General features: G+C 36.6%; 1 protein-coding gene across 1 annotated transcript in view; it reads left to right on the top strand.

Annotated features, from left to right (window-relative positions):
* Nucleotides 1–2,750: 2,750 nt before the first annotated feature.
* The window catches only part of LOC107585315 (poly(ADP-ribose) glycohydrolase-like), a 39,285-nt gene continuing 25,630 nt past the window's right edge, over nucleotides 2,751–16,405 (top strand). Inside the window, exons 1-8 of the mRNA XM_016272288.1 lie at nucleotides 2,751–2,904; nucleotides 3,667–3,730; nucleotides 3,813–4,475; nucleotides 5,087–5,219; nucleotides 5,655–5,777; nucleotides 6,103–6,183; nucleotides 7,531–7,605; nucleotides 15,774–15,866. Of these exons, the coding sequence (XP_016127774.1) occupies nucleotides 3,693–3,730; nucleotides 3,813–4,475; nucleotides 5,087–5,219; nucleotides 5,655–5,777; nucleotides 6,103–6,183; nucleotides 7,531–7,605; nucleotides 15,774–15,866 (1,206 nt within the window). The 5' untranslated portion in view covers nucleotides 2,751–2,904; nucleotides 3,667–3,692. The remainder of the gene's footprint in view (nucleotides 2,905–3,666; nucleotides 3,731–3,812; nucleotides 4,476–5,086; nucleotides 5,220–5,654; nucleotides 5,778–6,102; nucleotides 6,184–7,530; nucleotides 7,606–15,773; nucleotides 15,867–16,405) is intronic.

Genomic DNA, 16,405 nt, shown 5'->3' with positions numbered 1-16,405 from the left:
TATATATAAATTGTATTAGATGAATGCTACTTTATTGGGACAAAAACCTACCTAAAGCATACACAACACTGTATTATTATTGAGGCATTTTATTTCCCCTTTTCAAATATTTACTTAATTTTTATTGAAAATAAATTTCTTTCTGATCTAGTATGTGATGGGAAAAGGAGAAGCATGAGTTTGACAAAAGCCAGGATCGAACTCGGGTCGACTGCGTCAAAAGCAAACAGTTCACGTTTAACTCGCTGCGCCACTGATACTGTAAGAAAAGTAAGTGTCTTTTGCAGTGCTGTTAAACACAGCCAGGCATTGGTGGGCGGAGTTAATGTAAATAGCCTCTGCCAACAAATTGGTCTATTTGTCCTTAGAGTAATAAACTCCATTTCTTTTTCGAGCTGCTTGACAGTGGAATTGAATTCTGTTTGCGTAATTGAAATATTTTTATTTATATATTTTATTTATATATTATATTGCTGCAATAGAATTATTATTTAATATCTTTGAAAGAATCTGTACTGTATAAAGCGCTATAAAGATAAAGCTGAAGTCATTTGATGATCGGAAACGTGCTGTAGAGATTAAAGTACAATTTATGTCCTACTAACGATACTGTTTTTAGATACACAGCGATAGTTTGTCTTTTACATGTATATGTATATACGTACAAATACAAGTGTTACATTTATAATTACTATTCCCCACCTCCAGTTCACTCACACGTTTGAAGATGAAACTTCACATGGAGCGCATTGCGTTCTGGGAAACAGTATCCCATGCAGCGTCTTCAGGTGCAGACATCAAATTTCAGCCAATGTAGCATGCATACAGAAAATTCACATACTATTCACCACAGTATACACACAGCATACTGCAATATAGTATGGTAGTATGCCATTCCGAACAGCTTCTGTACTGATTTCAGTGTACTTCAGTTATATTTAGCAGATTCTGGCGAATATAGTAGGCAATCCGGGTATTACACGCATACAGAAAATGTGCATACTATGCACAGCATGCATACATACTGGATACTGCAGAAATAGTAAGAGTAGTATGATAGTATGGCATTTCGAACACAGCCAGTGGCTTTCTTTCAATCACGTGATAAGGGTCCATCCAATCAGCAGCCAACTTTACGACCCGGAACTGATGCCTCCACCAGAAAAGGAATAATGAGAATTGTGATAACTGTGGGGTTAAAGAAAATGCTGAGAATGTCATATTACACTGTATAATATATGAGGTGGAAAGACGGGTGTGTCAATATAGGGTTCAGGAGGCAGGGCGGGAGTGGAGTCTGATGGGGATACTGGGAACAGAAGGAGAGGGAGGGGGATAAGGACAATCAGGAAAGCATTATTTAAATTCCATAATGATACAGGGTTAATGAGCAGAATTTGAGTACACTTAAAATGACATGATGTTACACACTCTTGTACAGGAGGTGGCGGTATGCACCTAAAAGTTGTTTGCAATCCGCCATTAACTAAGAGAAGAAGAAGAAGATGCCTCCGCCAGTTGTTATTTCTGTTGTGTTTAATTCTATTCCACGGTGTTCTTGTTGTCTTTGATACTGTGGTAAATATAAGCAGCAAACCTTTGCATAAATAGGTGTAACGTAGTTTTCCCGTCTGCTGGAAAAGAGCTCGAATATGTGTGCGAGCTTCACAGCGATACGAAGACAAAGCAGAAAAAGAGAGCAAGTATGATTATTTGATCCGTGATAAAAGCGAACAGACTGACAGTACAGCAGCCTGTCTAATATACAAATATTAGCGTGAAGTACTGAAGGAGTATTGTTGTTTTTCCTAGCAGTAATAATGCCGGAAACCTATAGTGTATTAAAAATGTATGCGGTTAATTTGTATTGATATTTGAAGGCTTCGGCTAAGTACGTAAGTTATAGTAGCTTTTATTAGAGTTATTCTAATACCCATTCTAAATCTGACAATAAATATATGGATTTGAAAGATGCACTCATGAATTTTACTTTCCAGGATGCTATATTAGCCTTACAATCCAAGCAAACTCTGACCTGCCTTTTGTTATCACTCAGCTAGCTTAGCCATTCACAACAACAACAACAACAACAACAACAACATAAACCTGCTGATTAGGAACGGTATCTGTCCATATTTCATGTCTAAACCAATACACGGTATCATCAACACTGATCTAGCGGTTAATAGTATAAAATATTATGTGTAATAACAATATCATCTTTAAGATCAGGCGTTTTCAACAGGACCCCCACCCAGATTCTCAGCCAGGGACCCTCAGTAGAGATAAATATATGGGTGTGTGTGTCGAGAGCGAGAGAGCGTTTCTAAAAGATAATTTTCGAGATGAAATGTTAGCTTTCTCGTTTTGCAGCAATCCTTTCATTACTCTGGCTTATCAGTTGCAGATATGACTGTAACTATAACTTTTATTTTCAGTTCTAAGTTTAATTTTTCTTTTTACAGCAACTAGTGTGGCAGGGAGTGTGCTTATGATGAACATGGATACTTCTAATACAGATATGAATAGGTAAGTTATTTATTTATTTATTTTTATTTTTTATGGGTTAAAAAAAACTTAAGCTATTTTAAATTTTTTTTTATCATATCAGCCATGGGGATGACGATGACATGTCTGGATGTGATCTTCACGAGACCTTTGAAGTCAAGAAAAGCAGTCAGGCAGTCATGAAAGATAATGACAATCTTTGTGAATCAACAAGAAAACATAAGGAGCATTAATTCTATTCCACGGTGTTCTTGTTGTCTTTGATACTGTGGTAAATATAAGCAGCAAACCTTTGCATAAATAGGTGTAACGTAGTTTTCCCGTCTGCTGGAAAAGAGCTCGAATATGTGTGCGAGCTTCACAGCGATACGAAGACAAAGCAGAAAAAGAGAGCAAGTATGATTATTTGATCCGTGATAAAAGCGAACAGACTGACAGTACAGCAGCCTGTCTAATATACAAATATTAGCGTGAAGTACTGAAGGAGTATTGTTGTTTTTCCTAGCAGTAATAATGCCGGAAACCTATAGTGTATTAAAAATGTATGCGGTTAATTTTTATTGATATTTGAAGGCTTCGGCTAAGTACGTAAGTTATAGTAGCTTTTATTAGAGTTATTCTAATACCCATTCTAAATCTGACAATAAATATATGGATTTGAAAGATGCACTCATGAATTTTACTTTCCAGGATGCTATATTAGCCTTACAATCCAAGCAAACTCTGACCTGCCTTTTGTTATCACTCAGCTAGCTTAGCCATTCACAACAACAACAACAACAACAACAACAACATAAACCTGCTGATTAGGAACGGTATCTGTCCATATTTCATGTCTAAACCAATGCACGGTGTCATCAACACTGATCTAGCGGTTAATAGTATAAAATATTATGTGTAATAACAATATCATCTTTAAGATCAGGCGTTTTCAACAGGACCCCCACCCAGATTCTCAGCCAGGGACCCTCAGTAGAGATAAATATATGGGTGTGTGTGTCGAGAGCGAGAGAGCGTTTCTAAAAGATAATTTTCGAGATGAAATGTTAGCTTTCTCGTTTTGCAGCAATCCTTTCATTACTCTGGCTTATCAGTTTCAGATATGACTGTAACTATAACTTTTATTTACAGTTCTAAGTTTCATTTTTCTTTTTACAGCAACTAGTGTGGCAGGGAGTGTGCTTATGATGAACATGGATACTTCTAATACAGATATGAATAGGTAAGTTATTTATTTATTTATTTTTATTTTTTATGGGTTAAAAAAAACTTAAGCTATTTTAAATTTTTTTTTATCATATCAGCCATGGGGATGACGATGACATGTCTGGATGTGATCTTCACGAGACCTTTGAAGTCAAGAAAAGCAGTCAGGCAGTCATGAAAGATAATGACAATCTTTGTGAATCAACAAGAAAACATAAGGAGCAGAATGATGATCCAGTGGACCAGACGCTGTCCTGTTTACCGAGCTGTGACAAGGACACAAAGGGCATCACTGATAGAGAAACTCCTGATATTAATGATGCAAACATTCAAACGGAGGCAAGCAATGGAGAAAAGGCATTTGAATCAAATTCACCAGATTCCAAGCTGGGCAAGATGACTTGCATGTCTACAGAGGTGTCAGGGACAAACCTCAATTTGTCTGGAAATACAAATGACACATCAAGCATAGATGTGGATATGAGACCAGCGAGTCCAGCATGCGAAGAGTCTCTGTCCAGCAACTCTTCTGTCTGCCCCGACTTGCAAGAGCCACATTCGAGTGTTGGCCCAATGGTGGAGCCCAAACCCCCAATCCCCAGTTCAGAAGCTGTAGACAACATCACAGACGAACCTGAAGTGACACCCATGGAAACAGATGACACAGAGGGGCAAAACACTGGTGCTGATACTTTTGTTCCTGAAAATGTTGTTCAGAATGAACCTGATAGTAACCAGACACAGGCGTCTTCTTCAGAAAGGTATTGTTGTTTTTGGAAATATTGCGGTAGAAAATGGTTTTACCACACTATCAAACACTGCTCGGATGCACTGATGTTAAAAGTTAGGCTATTACTGATAATTATTTGTAATACGGGCTGACTGAAATTCCATACTATTTTGTTGAAATAGATCATTAAAAACACTAAAAATGAAAATCAGTTGTTTTAATTGATACGAATTGAAAAGTGAATTTAGACGTCACGACAATATGAAAAATGGATATTAGTTTTGAGATTTGCTAAAGATAAGTCACTTATGCTCACCAAGGTTGCATTTGATTTAAATAAAAAATACAGTAAAAACAGTAATATTGTTAAATATAATTTTTTTATTTTAATAGATTTTAAAATGTAATTTATTCCTGTAATTATACTTTTCAGTAGCCATTAGTCCAGTATTTAGTGTCACATGATCCTTCAGAAATTATTGTAGTATGCTGACTTACTGCTCCAAAAAGTATGTGAATTAGTAGAACTCTTCCGTCAAAAAAGGGGGGGGGGGGTGGAGGATAATAATAATGCAATAATGTTATATAATTAAGCAATGGATTATAATAATGCAAATAACATAATTTGTTCCGTCTCTCCAGTGAGCAAGTGGCAGCTGAGCAGAAAGAACAGGAATGGCTCGGGACCAAAATAGAGGAGCTTAGAAGAATGCCTCAGTGTGGACAGTGCCTGTCACACCTCAGGGCAACAGACAATCACAAAGTACTCATCAGGGTAAGCCACGCTCTCCACAGCACTCCGCAGCGACACTGTGATGTTCTCAGTCAGCGCCTAAGGGCTTCCTGTCAGTTTGAGTCTAATGCTGCTGTGGATGTCCAAGCAGCTCTACGTTTTGCCTGCACAACATAGAACTCAATGTTTTGATGTTTCATTGAATTTTTTTTAACTAAAGTGGATGTATAGTACTTAAATGGTCCCTGCAGAAAATAGTTTTTACTTCATATTTTACATCACAAGCATTTGAGTCTGTAGCAGGCTTTATTTTTTTAATTGATTGTTTTCAGGCAACCAATAAAGAAAAGAAAAAAAACATTGTTATCCTTTAAAATTTCAGAATGACATACTGACCTGATAACATAATGTTTGTATTGATTCAAAAGTAAAATGAATAGGTAAATACCTAGAGTCTCTCCCTGCTCTGGTTTATAGACAGACCTGCTCAAAGAAGGTCAAGTCCCTCATCCATATCCGAGCAAATACAGAGATTCCTGGGATGATATGACTGTAAAGATGCCTTGTTCAGAAAAGAACCAGTTTCCTGTGGAGAATGAGGTAATGTCATCTTATAGGTTAATCGGTGCCATGTAGAATAGTCTCACAAAAAAAATTAATTGCCGTTTAAATTATACAGACTTTGCAATATTTACGAGAGTGGACTGAATAGCTGATACTATTTATTAGGCTCAGTATGAAGTGGTTGTTTGACATAATTGCATCAAACAGCACCGTTCAAAACTGTTGTTGAATATTGTGAAATATTGTTAGAATTTAAAATAACTTTGTTATAAAATTTAATTGAGTCCTGTTATGGCAAAGCAGAATTTTCCACAGCCATTATTCGAATCTTCAAATTATGTGTGTATGGTGTTTTTTTCAGGATGTAAGTGTAGTGCAAAGTCGATGGGAGTTGATTCGTACAGCTTTGGAAGGTGAATGCAAAAGTTCACTTGATATTAAGGTAAGTTTTGGTTTTGAGGACTTTATGTAAGGTGGCCGAGAGAGCTCAACACGCTGCAAAAACACATGCAAACAGAAAAAACACAAACAAATTAAGAAAACATCTCCATCAGTTTGACAACACGTTCTGTAAATACTCTTAACACAACCAAATACAGAAACACGCTGCAAATACAGAAACACGCTGCAAATACAGAAATGCACTGCAAATACAGAAATGCACTGTAAATACGCACAGACCACAATGGAATTTTTAAAGGAACCGCGCAACAAGTGACGAAGTGACATGTTTATCCATGTCTGCTCTGAAAGGTGAGATTTTTGTGTATTTGTTTTTTGTTTTTTTTTTACATCCTGATCATATGATTCCTTAGCTTTTTTGGATATTATTAGGCTAAATAAGCTGATTTAAATACACAATTACTGTAAAACATTATGTAAGCTGGCTAGATAATTTTCACAATTTACACACTACAAATTAACCATGGTTTTGCTACACTAACCATAGTTTAACCATTGTATTTGTACAACTGTGGTTATACAAATGGTAATCAATATGCCAAAAAAAAGGTTACTATACTTTTACTATAATAAAACCATGGTTAATTCTCGTAAGGGTTATTGGGGTCCCCTTGAAACATTTCCATTGTTGGCGCAACAAGTGACGAAGTGACATGTTTATCCATGTCTGCTCTGAAAGGTGAGATTTTTGTGTATTTGTTTTTTTTTTTTTTTTTACATCCTGATCATATGATTCCTTAGCTTTTTTGGATATTATTAGGCTAAATAAGCTGATTTAAATACACAATTACTGTAAAACATTATGTAAGCTGGCTAGATAATTTTCACAATTTACACACTACAAATTAACCATGGTTTTGCTACACTAACCATAGTTTAACCATTGTATTTGTACAACTGTGGTTATACAAATGGTAATCAATATGCCAAAAAAAAGGTTACTATACTTTTACTATAATAAAACCATGGTTAATTCTCGTAAGGGTTATTGGGGTCCCCTTGAAACATTTCCATTGTTGTCTTTGCTATTTGCAGTGCGTTTCTGTATTTGGGTGTGTTTTTCTATTTGCTTGTCTTAAGTTGCAGCGCGTTGAGCTGTCTCGGTCACTGTTTATGAAATGAACTGTTGAATGTCAACATGTGTAAGTATAATGTCTAAACAGAAGAGTTGTACTAAATTAGTATGAGATTAATCCCACCAGAGGGTGGCAGAATTGCTCCAAGATGTGAGGCATTTTCTTTGCATGGTTTTAGTTATTTAGTTAACAATTGTTAATTGTTAATATTTAAAGAAAACAAAATGTTTTTAACCTTCAAAATCTTACAGGATGCAATATTGAGTTACAACATAGTACATGCTAAAAGATGGGACTTCACAGCTTTGAACTGTCTCTGCACTGAGGTAAGAAATAAAATGTCAAATTCCAGTAAAAATGACACAGATTGCATGTTTTCTTTTGTGTAAAATAGAGATGACCAAAGATAGCTTGCTGTCCAATTGTCCATTGGATTTGAGTCGATAACATGCGTTAATGTACAAATCATTTAACTTTTCCCATCTGGATGTAGATCAAAGCACTCCAAATAATGTGCACGCAGATGGTTGATTTGCATTTGATAGTGTCATTAGTGGAAATGAAATCAGAAAGTAATAAATTAAGTCTACAACTTACACAAAGCACTAAAGAGTTTAATCAAACTGTACATACACAAATAATGAGTAATTCAGCATTACATTATGCTTGCACAGTAAAACCGAATTTAGTGAAAAATTAAGAAACCAGTTTAATTGGATTCTTTGCCAATGCTAGAATAAACCATTTTACTTAAGACAATGTTAAGTGGCCCCAGTTGGTTACATTTCACTTTATGATGCATTTTTGACAATCTATATCATAACTGCAGCTGCCATAAAATGAAAGCTCTAATGTTGTGGCGTTAATGAAGTTAGCATCCTAAAGTCTGATTTCTTGTGGTGTGTCACAGTTGGGACCAGAAGGCCCCATGATACTAAAAATGTTCCATCATTGTTTAGTCTGACTGGTTTGAATTTACTGGCACACTAAAGGCATTACGTTCTTCAGTCAGAGAGAAGAAGCAGGTTAGCCTCCTAGTGGATACGCACCAAGCAGTCCACGTCTGCCCCTTCTGCTACCTCATCCCCGGGGATCTCTTTGCATCCAGCAGTAGTCAATTAAGACAGAGGTGGGCACACAGCATAACGAGCAGCAGCTGGCAGAGGAAGGCCAGGGAGATGAGGGTCCTGTTTACTGCAAATAAACATACTCAACAGATGGGCCATGGTCTTGATGATGGCTCTGATAGGGAGATGACTTAAGAACGCTTGAGGTTGAGTGCTCCTATTCTGTGCTATTGAGTGCTCCTATATAACAGTTCACATTTACTGGAAGTAGGGCTGAACAGTAATTCAATATCAATATGTATCGCGATATAATTTTTTTCAATAACAGTGATATGATTTTTAAACACATTTCGATATACATTACCAGTGTTTCCTATACATTGATTTATTTGTGGCGTTTGACTTCGTTGAATAAACGAGCACTGCACGTTTCAAAATCAAAACGCGTTGCGGGTGTTTTATATGAATGTGTCTGAAGGGAACCGACTGGCTTCAGAATACTTTAGATGGCATTTTTATCTGATAAAGGAGCGTTCATGAGCGGAGCTGCTTGGTTTACAGCCATTACTGGAGAAACCGTTAGTTCCACCGCTCTCACAGCGCCTCCTGCTGGCAGACAATCAGTTTGCATTTTCAATAATAAACTCATTTCCAGCAACATGCTTTTGTTGTTGCTCTATTTTTTTTGTTTTCTGAAGCAACTCATACTCGTTTCATACTCGTTATCCTGGTTAATGCACGTTTCAATCTATAAGAATAATCAGCCTACACTACCAGTCAAAGGTTTTTGAACTGCAAGATTTTTAATGTTTCTTAAAGACTATATAATGTATGCGAAAAACAGAATGCAAGGCGAGTATATCCGAATTCATAGTATTTGAAAAACAGTAGCAGTACCCAGATGACCTACTTCTTCCGCTTGAATTCTGAAGTGCGCATTCTATGGACACTTTACTATCCTATGAGGCCAAGGAAGAGGATTTATGAAGGGCAGTGAAGTATATAATATACTATATAAAACATACTTTTTAACAGTTGTGGAGTAAATTGAAATTCAAATGTGGTACCTACTCAGACATTATGCAATTTTGGATGCACTGATAGTCATTGGGTTACAAGAAAATCTTTAACTGCCTTAAGTTCTGTGTGTGCAGTCTTTCTCCGGGGTTCAGTAAATGGCAGACTTTGAACTACGCTGTATCTTAGATTAATAGTCAAACGTCATCTCTGTATTACAGTGCTATTCTTATAGCTATGGCTTCAGCCCAGGCATCAGAACATCCCCTCCATGCTTAAGATGTTTTAATAGAATAATATCAGACCTGTGTAAATCAATAGTGGTCTGTGACTTTTTATAGCTATATCAAATTTAATTAACCACAGCCATTAAATCTATGAGGGAGCCAATCAAAGCCATTAGCAAAGTGCACCGTGTTCTAATGAAGCATGCTTGAGTGGACCAGCTCCTTAAACTGTCCACTTAAGAGCTTGAGCTGTGCCTCTGCTCTTTGGCTCAGGCAGATGCATCTTCACGTTCCTCAGTGTTTTTCCATCTATCTGTTTTTGCCATAATTATTTTATTACTGTACTCTTTTGGTGATCATGCATCAAACCTAAGGCCCCACCTCACTGATGAGATGCTGTCATGTTTAAGAACATAATCTTGTTATCTTTGTTTTCATTTAAATGTAGTTTCCATGTTAATGTAGTGTTATTCTCATTCTTTCCGCTGTAATTAAGTATGCCAAATGTTTTTTATCAATCTGTACCAGTGCCATTTTTCTAAAATATTATGGTACTATGTAGACTTTTGTGATATAGTGCCATTATGTGCATAAATATTTAAATACTTTTAAGACAGCTGTCTTATTTCCCTGAATCATCAACAGAGGGCACTGTTATGTCAACCTGGAGTGTTGGCAATTGATTTTCAATTTAAGAGATTAAATGAAACATCACTGAACAGCGGTCAGTTAATAACTGTAAGTAACTGAATCGTGCATGTCAAATGTGTGCTTGCGCTATGAATGTCAGTCAAAGTGTTTTTTACTGCAGAATATAGGGCAAAAAGACCACATCAAAAAATAAAGCCATCTTTACGCAATGCAGCATACAGGCCATAGTGAAAATGTGGCAGCTCTCACTCTCTGCGTTGGTTCTGTGTGAATGAAATGAAGCATCAGTGCAGGCTTAAGGCTTATTCACACCAAGAACGATAACTATAAAGATAACTGTAATGATAACTATATTTGTGTCCACACTATCGCACGATAACATTCTGTTTATTAGAAGCTCGCACTGCAGATTTAAATGCTCGAGCTTCTAAAGCAGGATGGATTCTGATTGACTGTCAATGTCTTTGTCGTTCATCAGCTGAAAAAAATAATCTTTTAAAGTGATTCTAACAATATCGTTCTTCTATTCCGTTGACTTTATAGTTGTGCTGTGAACTCTTAAATTTAGAACGATTTCTAAAAGTATCGTTATAGTTATTATCCTTGGTGTGAACAGGCCTTTAACCTTTGTCATTTTATATTATAGGTTAAAAATGTAGAATTTTATTTTTAAATGTATCATTTCAAATGTTTAAGATATTAAATTATCGATATAGAAACATAAAATATACAGTTATTGTGATTTAAATGCATCTTTTAATTGCATGGTCGTGGAAACCTTGGAAATATCAGAGGAAGTCACTGAAATTAATTCAGTTTACATGTTTTCAGAAGTTATGCATTAGTTAGATACAATATTGCTGTTTGTGAGTGCTAGACTAAAACTTCACAAGCCCTGGCATGATGACATCATTATGTTTGTTTAGGGTAACTGTCTGTGTGACTCACAGGGTGACAAATGCTACTATCTGAAAGCTGTTTCCTCTGGGAAGTAAAGTGGTCTTATTTGTGTGGGCTGAATTATCTGTCCATCTAGGCAGATTTCAGGTGGATGTTTGTGTTATTGGAGACTTGTGTAATGATGAGTATGATTATTTAAAGGGGTCATATGATGCGATTTAAATTTTTCCTTTCTCTTTGGAGTGTTACAAGCTCTTGGTGCATAAAGAAGATCTGTAAAGTTGCAAAGACTAAAGTCTCAAATACAAAGAGATATTCTTTATAAAAGTTAAGAGTCAACCACGCCTACCTAAAACGGCTCGTTCTAACACGCCCCCACATGTCTACGTCACGATGTGGGAAGATTTGCATAACACCGCCCAAATGTTCACGCAAAGAAAGAAGGCGTAACTTCTATTCTCACTGTAGTATTGTTGCTGCCGCCGCCACCATGTCGTGAAGGCGCTGTGTTTCGTTGTGAAAGCGAAACTACTTTGGTTGGCCTTCCAAAAGAGGACAATATCCGCTTCGTCATGCCTGGAGCTGATCCATGCTGGTCACTGAGGAAATACATCAACTTCATGCTGTCGATAGCTGCTGTCGTAAAAAGACAGTATAAGTCATTATAATCCGTAATTATGTCCCCACTGGATGCAACAAATGCCTCCTTTATAATGGGTTTTAATGTTTTTGTCTCGTCGCTCCGGCCGGACGGGGCATCACAATATGGTAAGGGGCGTAACATTTCTGTCACACACTTGAGGTATTCGGCAAATCACAATGCACTGGATAGCTGGCCAATCAGAGCACACCTCGCTTTTCAGACCGATGAGCTTTGTAGAAATCGACGCGTTTCAGAAAGGCGGGGCATAGAAGAGAAACAATAATGTACAGTATGTGGAAAATAATGTGTTTTTTTAACCTTAAACCGCATAAACACATTTCATTACGCCAAATACACAAAATAATGTTCTTTTTAGCAGCATCATATGACCCCTTTAAATCTATTTGTTATGATTTAAACATATTGATAATGAAACCCCAACAAGAAGAGCATTACAACAGTTTTTGTCAGCTTTTAAATAACATTTAAAGACAAGAATGGACATAGTTTAGCAATTTGTTGAGAAACAGATGTTTTAAGTATATTCTGCACGAGTTTCAAATATTACTCCAATTATTTCTCAGTTTGGTTCAGTCACAAGAATAACAGAATAATTCGCAATATAGTTGTCATCTGAATAGATCACATGCATTCTGTAGCTACATTTATACCCAAGTGTTATTCTGTATTTCCCCGTGCTGTAACGCTATATCGTCCATATATCGTCAGATGTGCAAATTGAATGGTTCTCTGGTGTCTTAAAATTGTGTCTGTTACCACGGGACTCCAATAATTGTCACAAAGCTGGGCGGCTGCTTAGATTTTGATTGACAACAGAGGTGTAATGGCTATGGAAAGAAGCAAAATACAAATTAGGACCCGTCTTGTCATAAATTGTAGTTGAGCCTCAGCCTTACCCTGAAATGAAAGTGTCAGAGCAGTGGGCTCTGATAAATTCACACTGCTGGCTCAGTGCACAGAACTCCACTTCAAGCAACTAGCCCTCCATAAACGCCTTCGCCTACACAATCTTATTTCAGTGTCTCAGAATAGCGGGATTCCCTGCAGCCAACACAGTGTTTGTGTAAGCATACTGACACGCAATGAATGGAACTGGTTGATTTTGCAAGTGAGGAATACTTTTTGGTTTAGGACATTAACTGCCCATTTAATTTAATTTAATTTAATTCATTTCATTTTTTTTTTTGGACACGGGGATTACATTTATTGGTAACACTTTACAATAAGGTTCATTAGTTAACTACATTAGTTAACATGAACTAATAATGAACTGCACTTATACAGCGTTTATTAATCTTTGTTAATGTTAATTTCAACATTTACTAATAAATTATTAAAATCTTGTTAACATTAGTTAATGCACTGTGAACTAACATGAACATCTGTATTTTTATTAACTAACATTAGCGTAGATTAGTAAATACAGTAACAAATGTATTGCTCATGGTTAGTTCATGTTAGTTAATATATTAACTAATGTTTAACTAATGAACCTTATTGTAAAGTGTTACCCATTTATTTTTGTGTTCTGCAGAATTAAAAACAGGTTTGGAGCAACATGAGGGTGTGTAAATGAAAATTTTCATTTTTGATGGTGAACTATCCCTTTAAAGCCAACGCTGTGTAAAATACTAAGCATAATATGTCATGTACACATAATTTAGCATCACCAAGAAAAATCTGATATTTATTTTCCTTTCATATACTCACAAATCAAAAAATAAGAAAATAATGACTTCGTCCGGCCTTTGAATTTTTATTGGTTGGATTGGATAGAGATTGTAGTATGTTATCTAACAGGTTCTGGTTGGGCAGGATGAGGGGGAATGAAGGAGGCCATTTGATTTAGTGAGGTCTAACTCTGGCAACCTCAGCTCAGGCCCATCCGGCCTGTCAGCTCTCCTCACTCATTAGACCCAGAGGAGCACTTTACGATGTCAAGCAGGTCATTACTTGTGACAGCATTTAGTCAGGCCTCCTTTGCGGGTGTATAAATGCTCCTTGGTTAAATTGTCAGGCGAGGCTTGAAGAGTCCAGAAGAGCCCCGCACCGCCTCTCCTTCCTCAAACCATTTGCATCTGTTCCAGGAATCCCATTTAATCAGCAAAGCAAGCCCAGTAACCTTGATGAAATGGGCCCGTGACTGAGCGTGCAGCCAATATATTTGTAAATAAGTGTGTTGTAAATCTGTGTGATGATAAAACAGTAGCGTTTTTATTTTTCCTGAAAGCATACAAGGTTGCTGAGCCAGCGTGTGCTGTTTTGACACCCTCAGCTTCAGATTGAATATCACAAAGCAGTGCTGTTTGCCTGAACCAAGATCTACGGTGATGTTGCTTAGCCGTATTTGAACCGAGATGAAAAGTTCACAGAGGGCTTTGTCTTTATTTCCAGCTCTGTGATGTCATTCACCAGTGGGAGCTCCGCTAATATCACAAAATTACGTTTCTGTAACCTCTTTGTGATAGATCAAGCTTTGTTACTGCCTTTTCGGATATGAGTGAGTTTTTTTCTTACTACACTGACAAACCGAATGGTTTTATTTCGTGTGCTGTTTTGACACCCTCAGCTTCAGATTGAATATCACAAAGCAGTGCTGTTTGCCTGAACCAAGATCTACGGTGATGTTGCTTAGCCGTATTTGAACCGAGATGAAAAGTTCACAGAGGGCTTTGTCTTTATTTCCAGCTCTGTGATGTCATTCACCAGTGGGAGCTCCGCTAATATCACAAAATTACGTTTCTGTAACCTCTTTGTGATAGATCAAGTGAGTTTTTTTCTTACTACACTGACAAACCGAATGGTTTTATTTATTAACTCCCTGAATCAAGCTGTTTGGATGCTCCAGGCAAGAGAGAGATAAAATGATTGCCCATAGGAACTCCACTAATATGGTTAATATTGCACTCATGTGTTTATCCAGTGCGCTCTTAGCTTCTATGTGGTTTGCAAAAGTTGAAAGCAACCTGTTTTTGTTGCTGAAAGCCAGCAGCCCAGGATGCAAATAATTTTTGTTCACCTATTGATGTCATCCTGACAGCATATGACATCTTTTTTTTTTTCTCCTGACACATGAATAATACTCTCTGTGACAAGTCGACAGCTGGGTTCAAGTGTCTTATTCAACAATATGGCTCCTTTTTCTGACAGTTGTTTTCCATTAAATGGTGTTTTAGGGAAAAAGCCCCAGGAGCAGAGAAACCCATGCTGAAAAAGCGTCATTATTTATTCTATTTTGTACCAGACAGTTGACATTTGTTTTTTTCTTTCTTATTAGATTGAGGACGTAACATGGTAATGTTGTCAATCTTTAATTGGTAATAGTCAACAGTATGATTCATTCTCTGAGCAGAGGTGTCACGTCACTGAAGGCATTCATAAGATTTTTTATTTTTTTTTCACAACAGTTTAATAAACAAATATACACTACTGTTCAAAAGTTTGGGGTCAGTAAGATGTGACTTGTTATTTTTTTAAAGAAATTAATACTTTAGTTCAACAAGGATACATTGATCAAAAGTGACAAGAAATACTTTTAAGTTGTTACAAATGATTTCTTTAAAATGGTTTCATGGTTTCAACTGTTTTTAACATTGACAATAATTAGAAATGTTTCTTGAGCAAATCAACAAATTAGAATGATTTCTGAAGGATCATGTGAAATGGAGTAATGGCTGCTGAAAATTCAGCTTTGCCAACACAGAAATTAATGACCTCTTAAGGTATATTAAAATGCAAAACAGTTATTTTAAATTGTAATAATATTTTGCAATATTACTGTTTAGATTAAATAAATGCAGCCTTAGTGTGCATAAGAGACTTCTTTCAAAAACATTAAACAATCCTACAGACCCTAAACCAGTTTAAATGGTTGTGTACATTTAAAGTGTGAACAGACCTGTTTCTTTATTTGTGTGTTAATTCAAATCAGCTATAGCTATCAAGCACATTTAATCTCTCTCTTGCAGGGTATGGAAAATGATGAAGTGCAGCATCTTTTTAACGTCACATTGCCAAAGATGATGAAACTGGTTTTGAATACACCCAAGATTTGCACCCAGGTAAGGCTACACAAAATCATATGCTGTCCTTCACATTGGCTTGGACCAGTGGTTCTCAACCTTTTTTTCCACTGGGCCGCACTATGGTCCAAATGCAAGTCTCACGGGCTGCTTGCATATCATTTACATATTATGTCACCAATACAAACCAACCAGATTTATAATAGCCTATTATAGCCTAAATATTATGATATCTAATCGATTACATTCATTGAAATAAATAAATATATAATTATACTCACCATTAATAAAACACCTGATGCTGTCGGGAGCTGACCAATTTTGTGAAATTTGGCTCGAAAGGAGTAACAGCACAATGAAGTTGTGATTGTAAGTTGCAGTCTGTAAGACGCGCGACATTGCAGAAAATGTGCGTTCACAAATGTAGCCTATGTTGATCCAAATATGGAAAGCACTTTCGAATTTAATAATCTGAGGTTCTCTCGAGAGATGTTTTGCCACATTTCTGCAATTAAGGATGATTGCTGCATAGTATGGGTGTTTCCTTTTGCCTGAACTAGAGCTCTGCATTTCAGCCC

This window comes from Sinocyclocheilus grahami, unplaced genomic scaffold (assembly GCF_001515645.1).
Source record: "Sinocyclocheilus grahami isolate Dianchi unplaced genomic scaffold, SAMN03320097.WGS_v1.1 scaffold69.1, whole genome shotgun sequence".
Classification (NCBI taxonomy): domain Eukaryota; kingdom Metazoa; phylum Chordata; class Actinopteri; order Cypriniformes; family Cyprinidae; genus Sinocyclocheilus; species Sinocyclocheilus grahami.
Note: the sequence above shows the minus strand (reverse complement) of the source record. Positions and strands in the feature narration are given on the sequence as shown.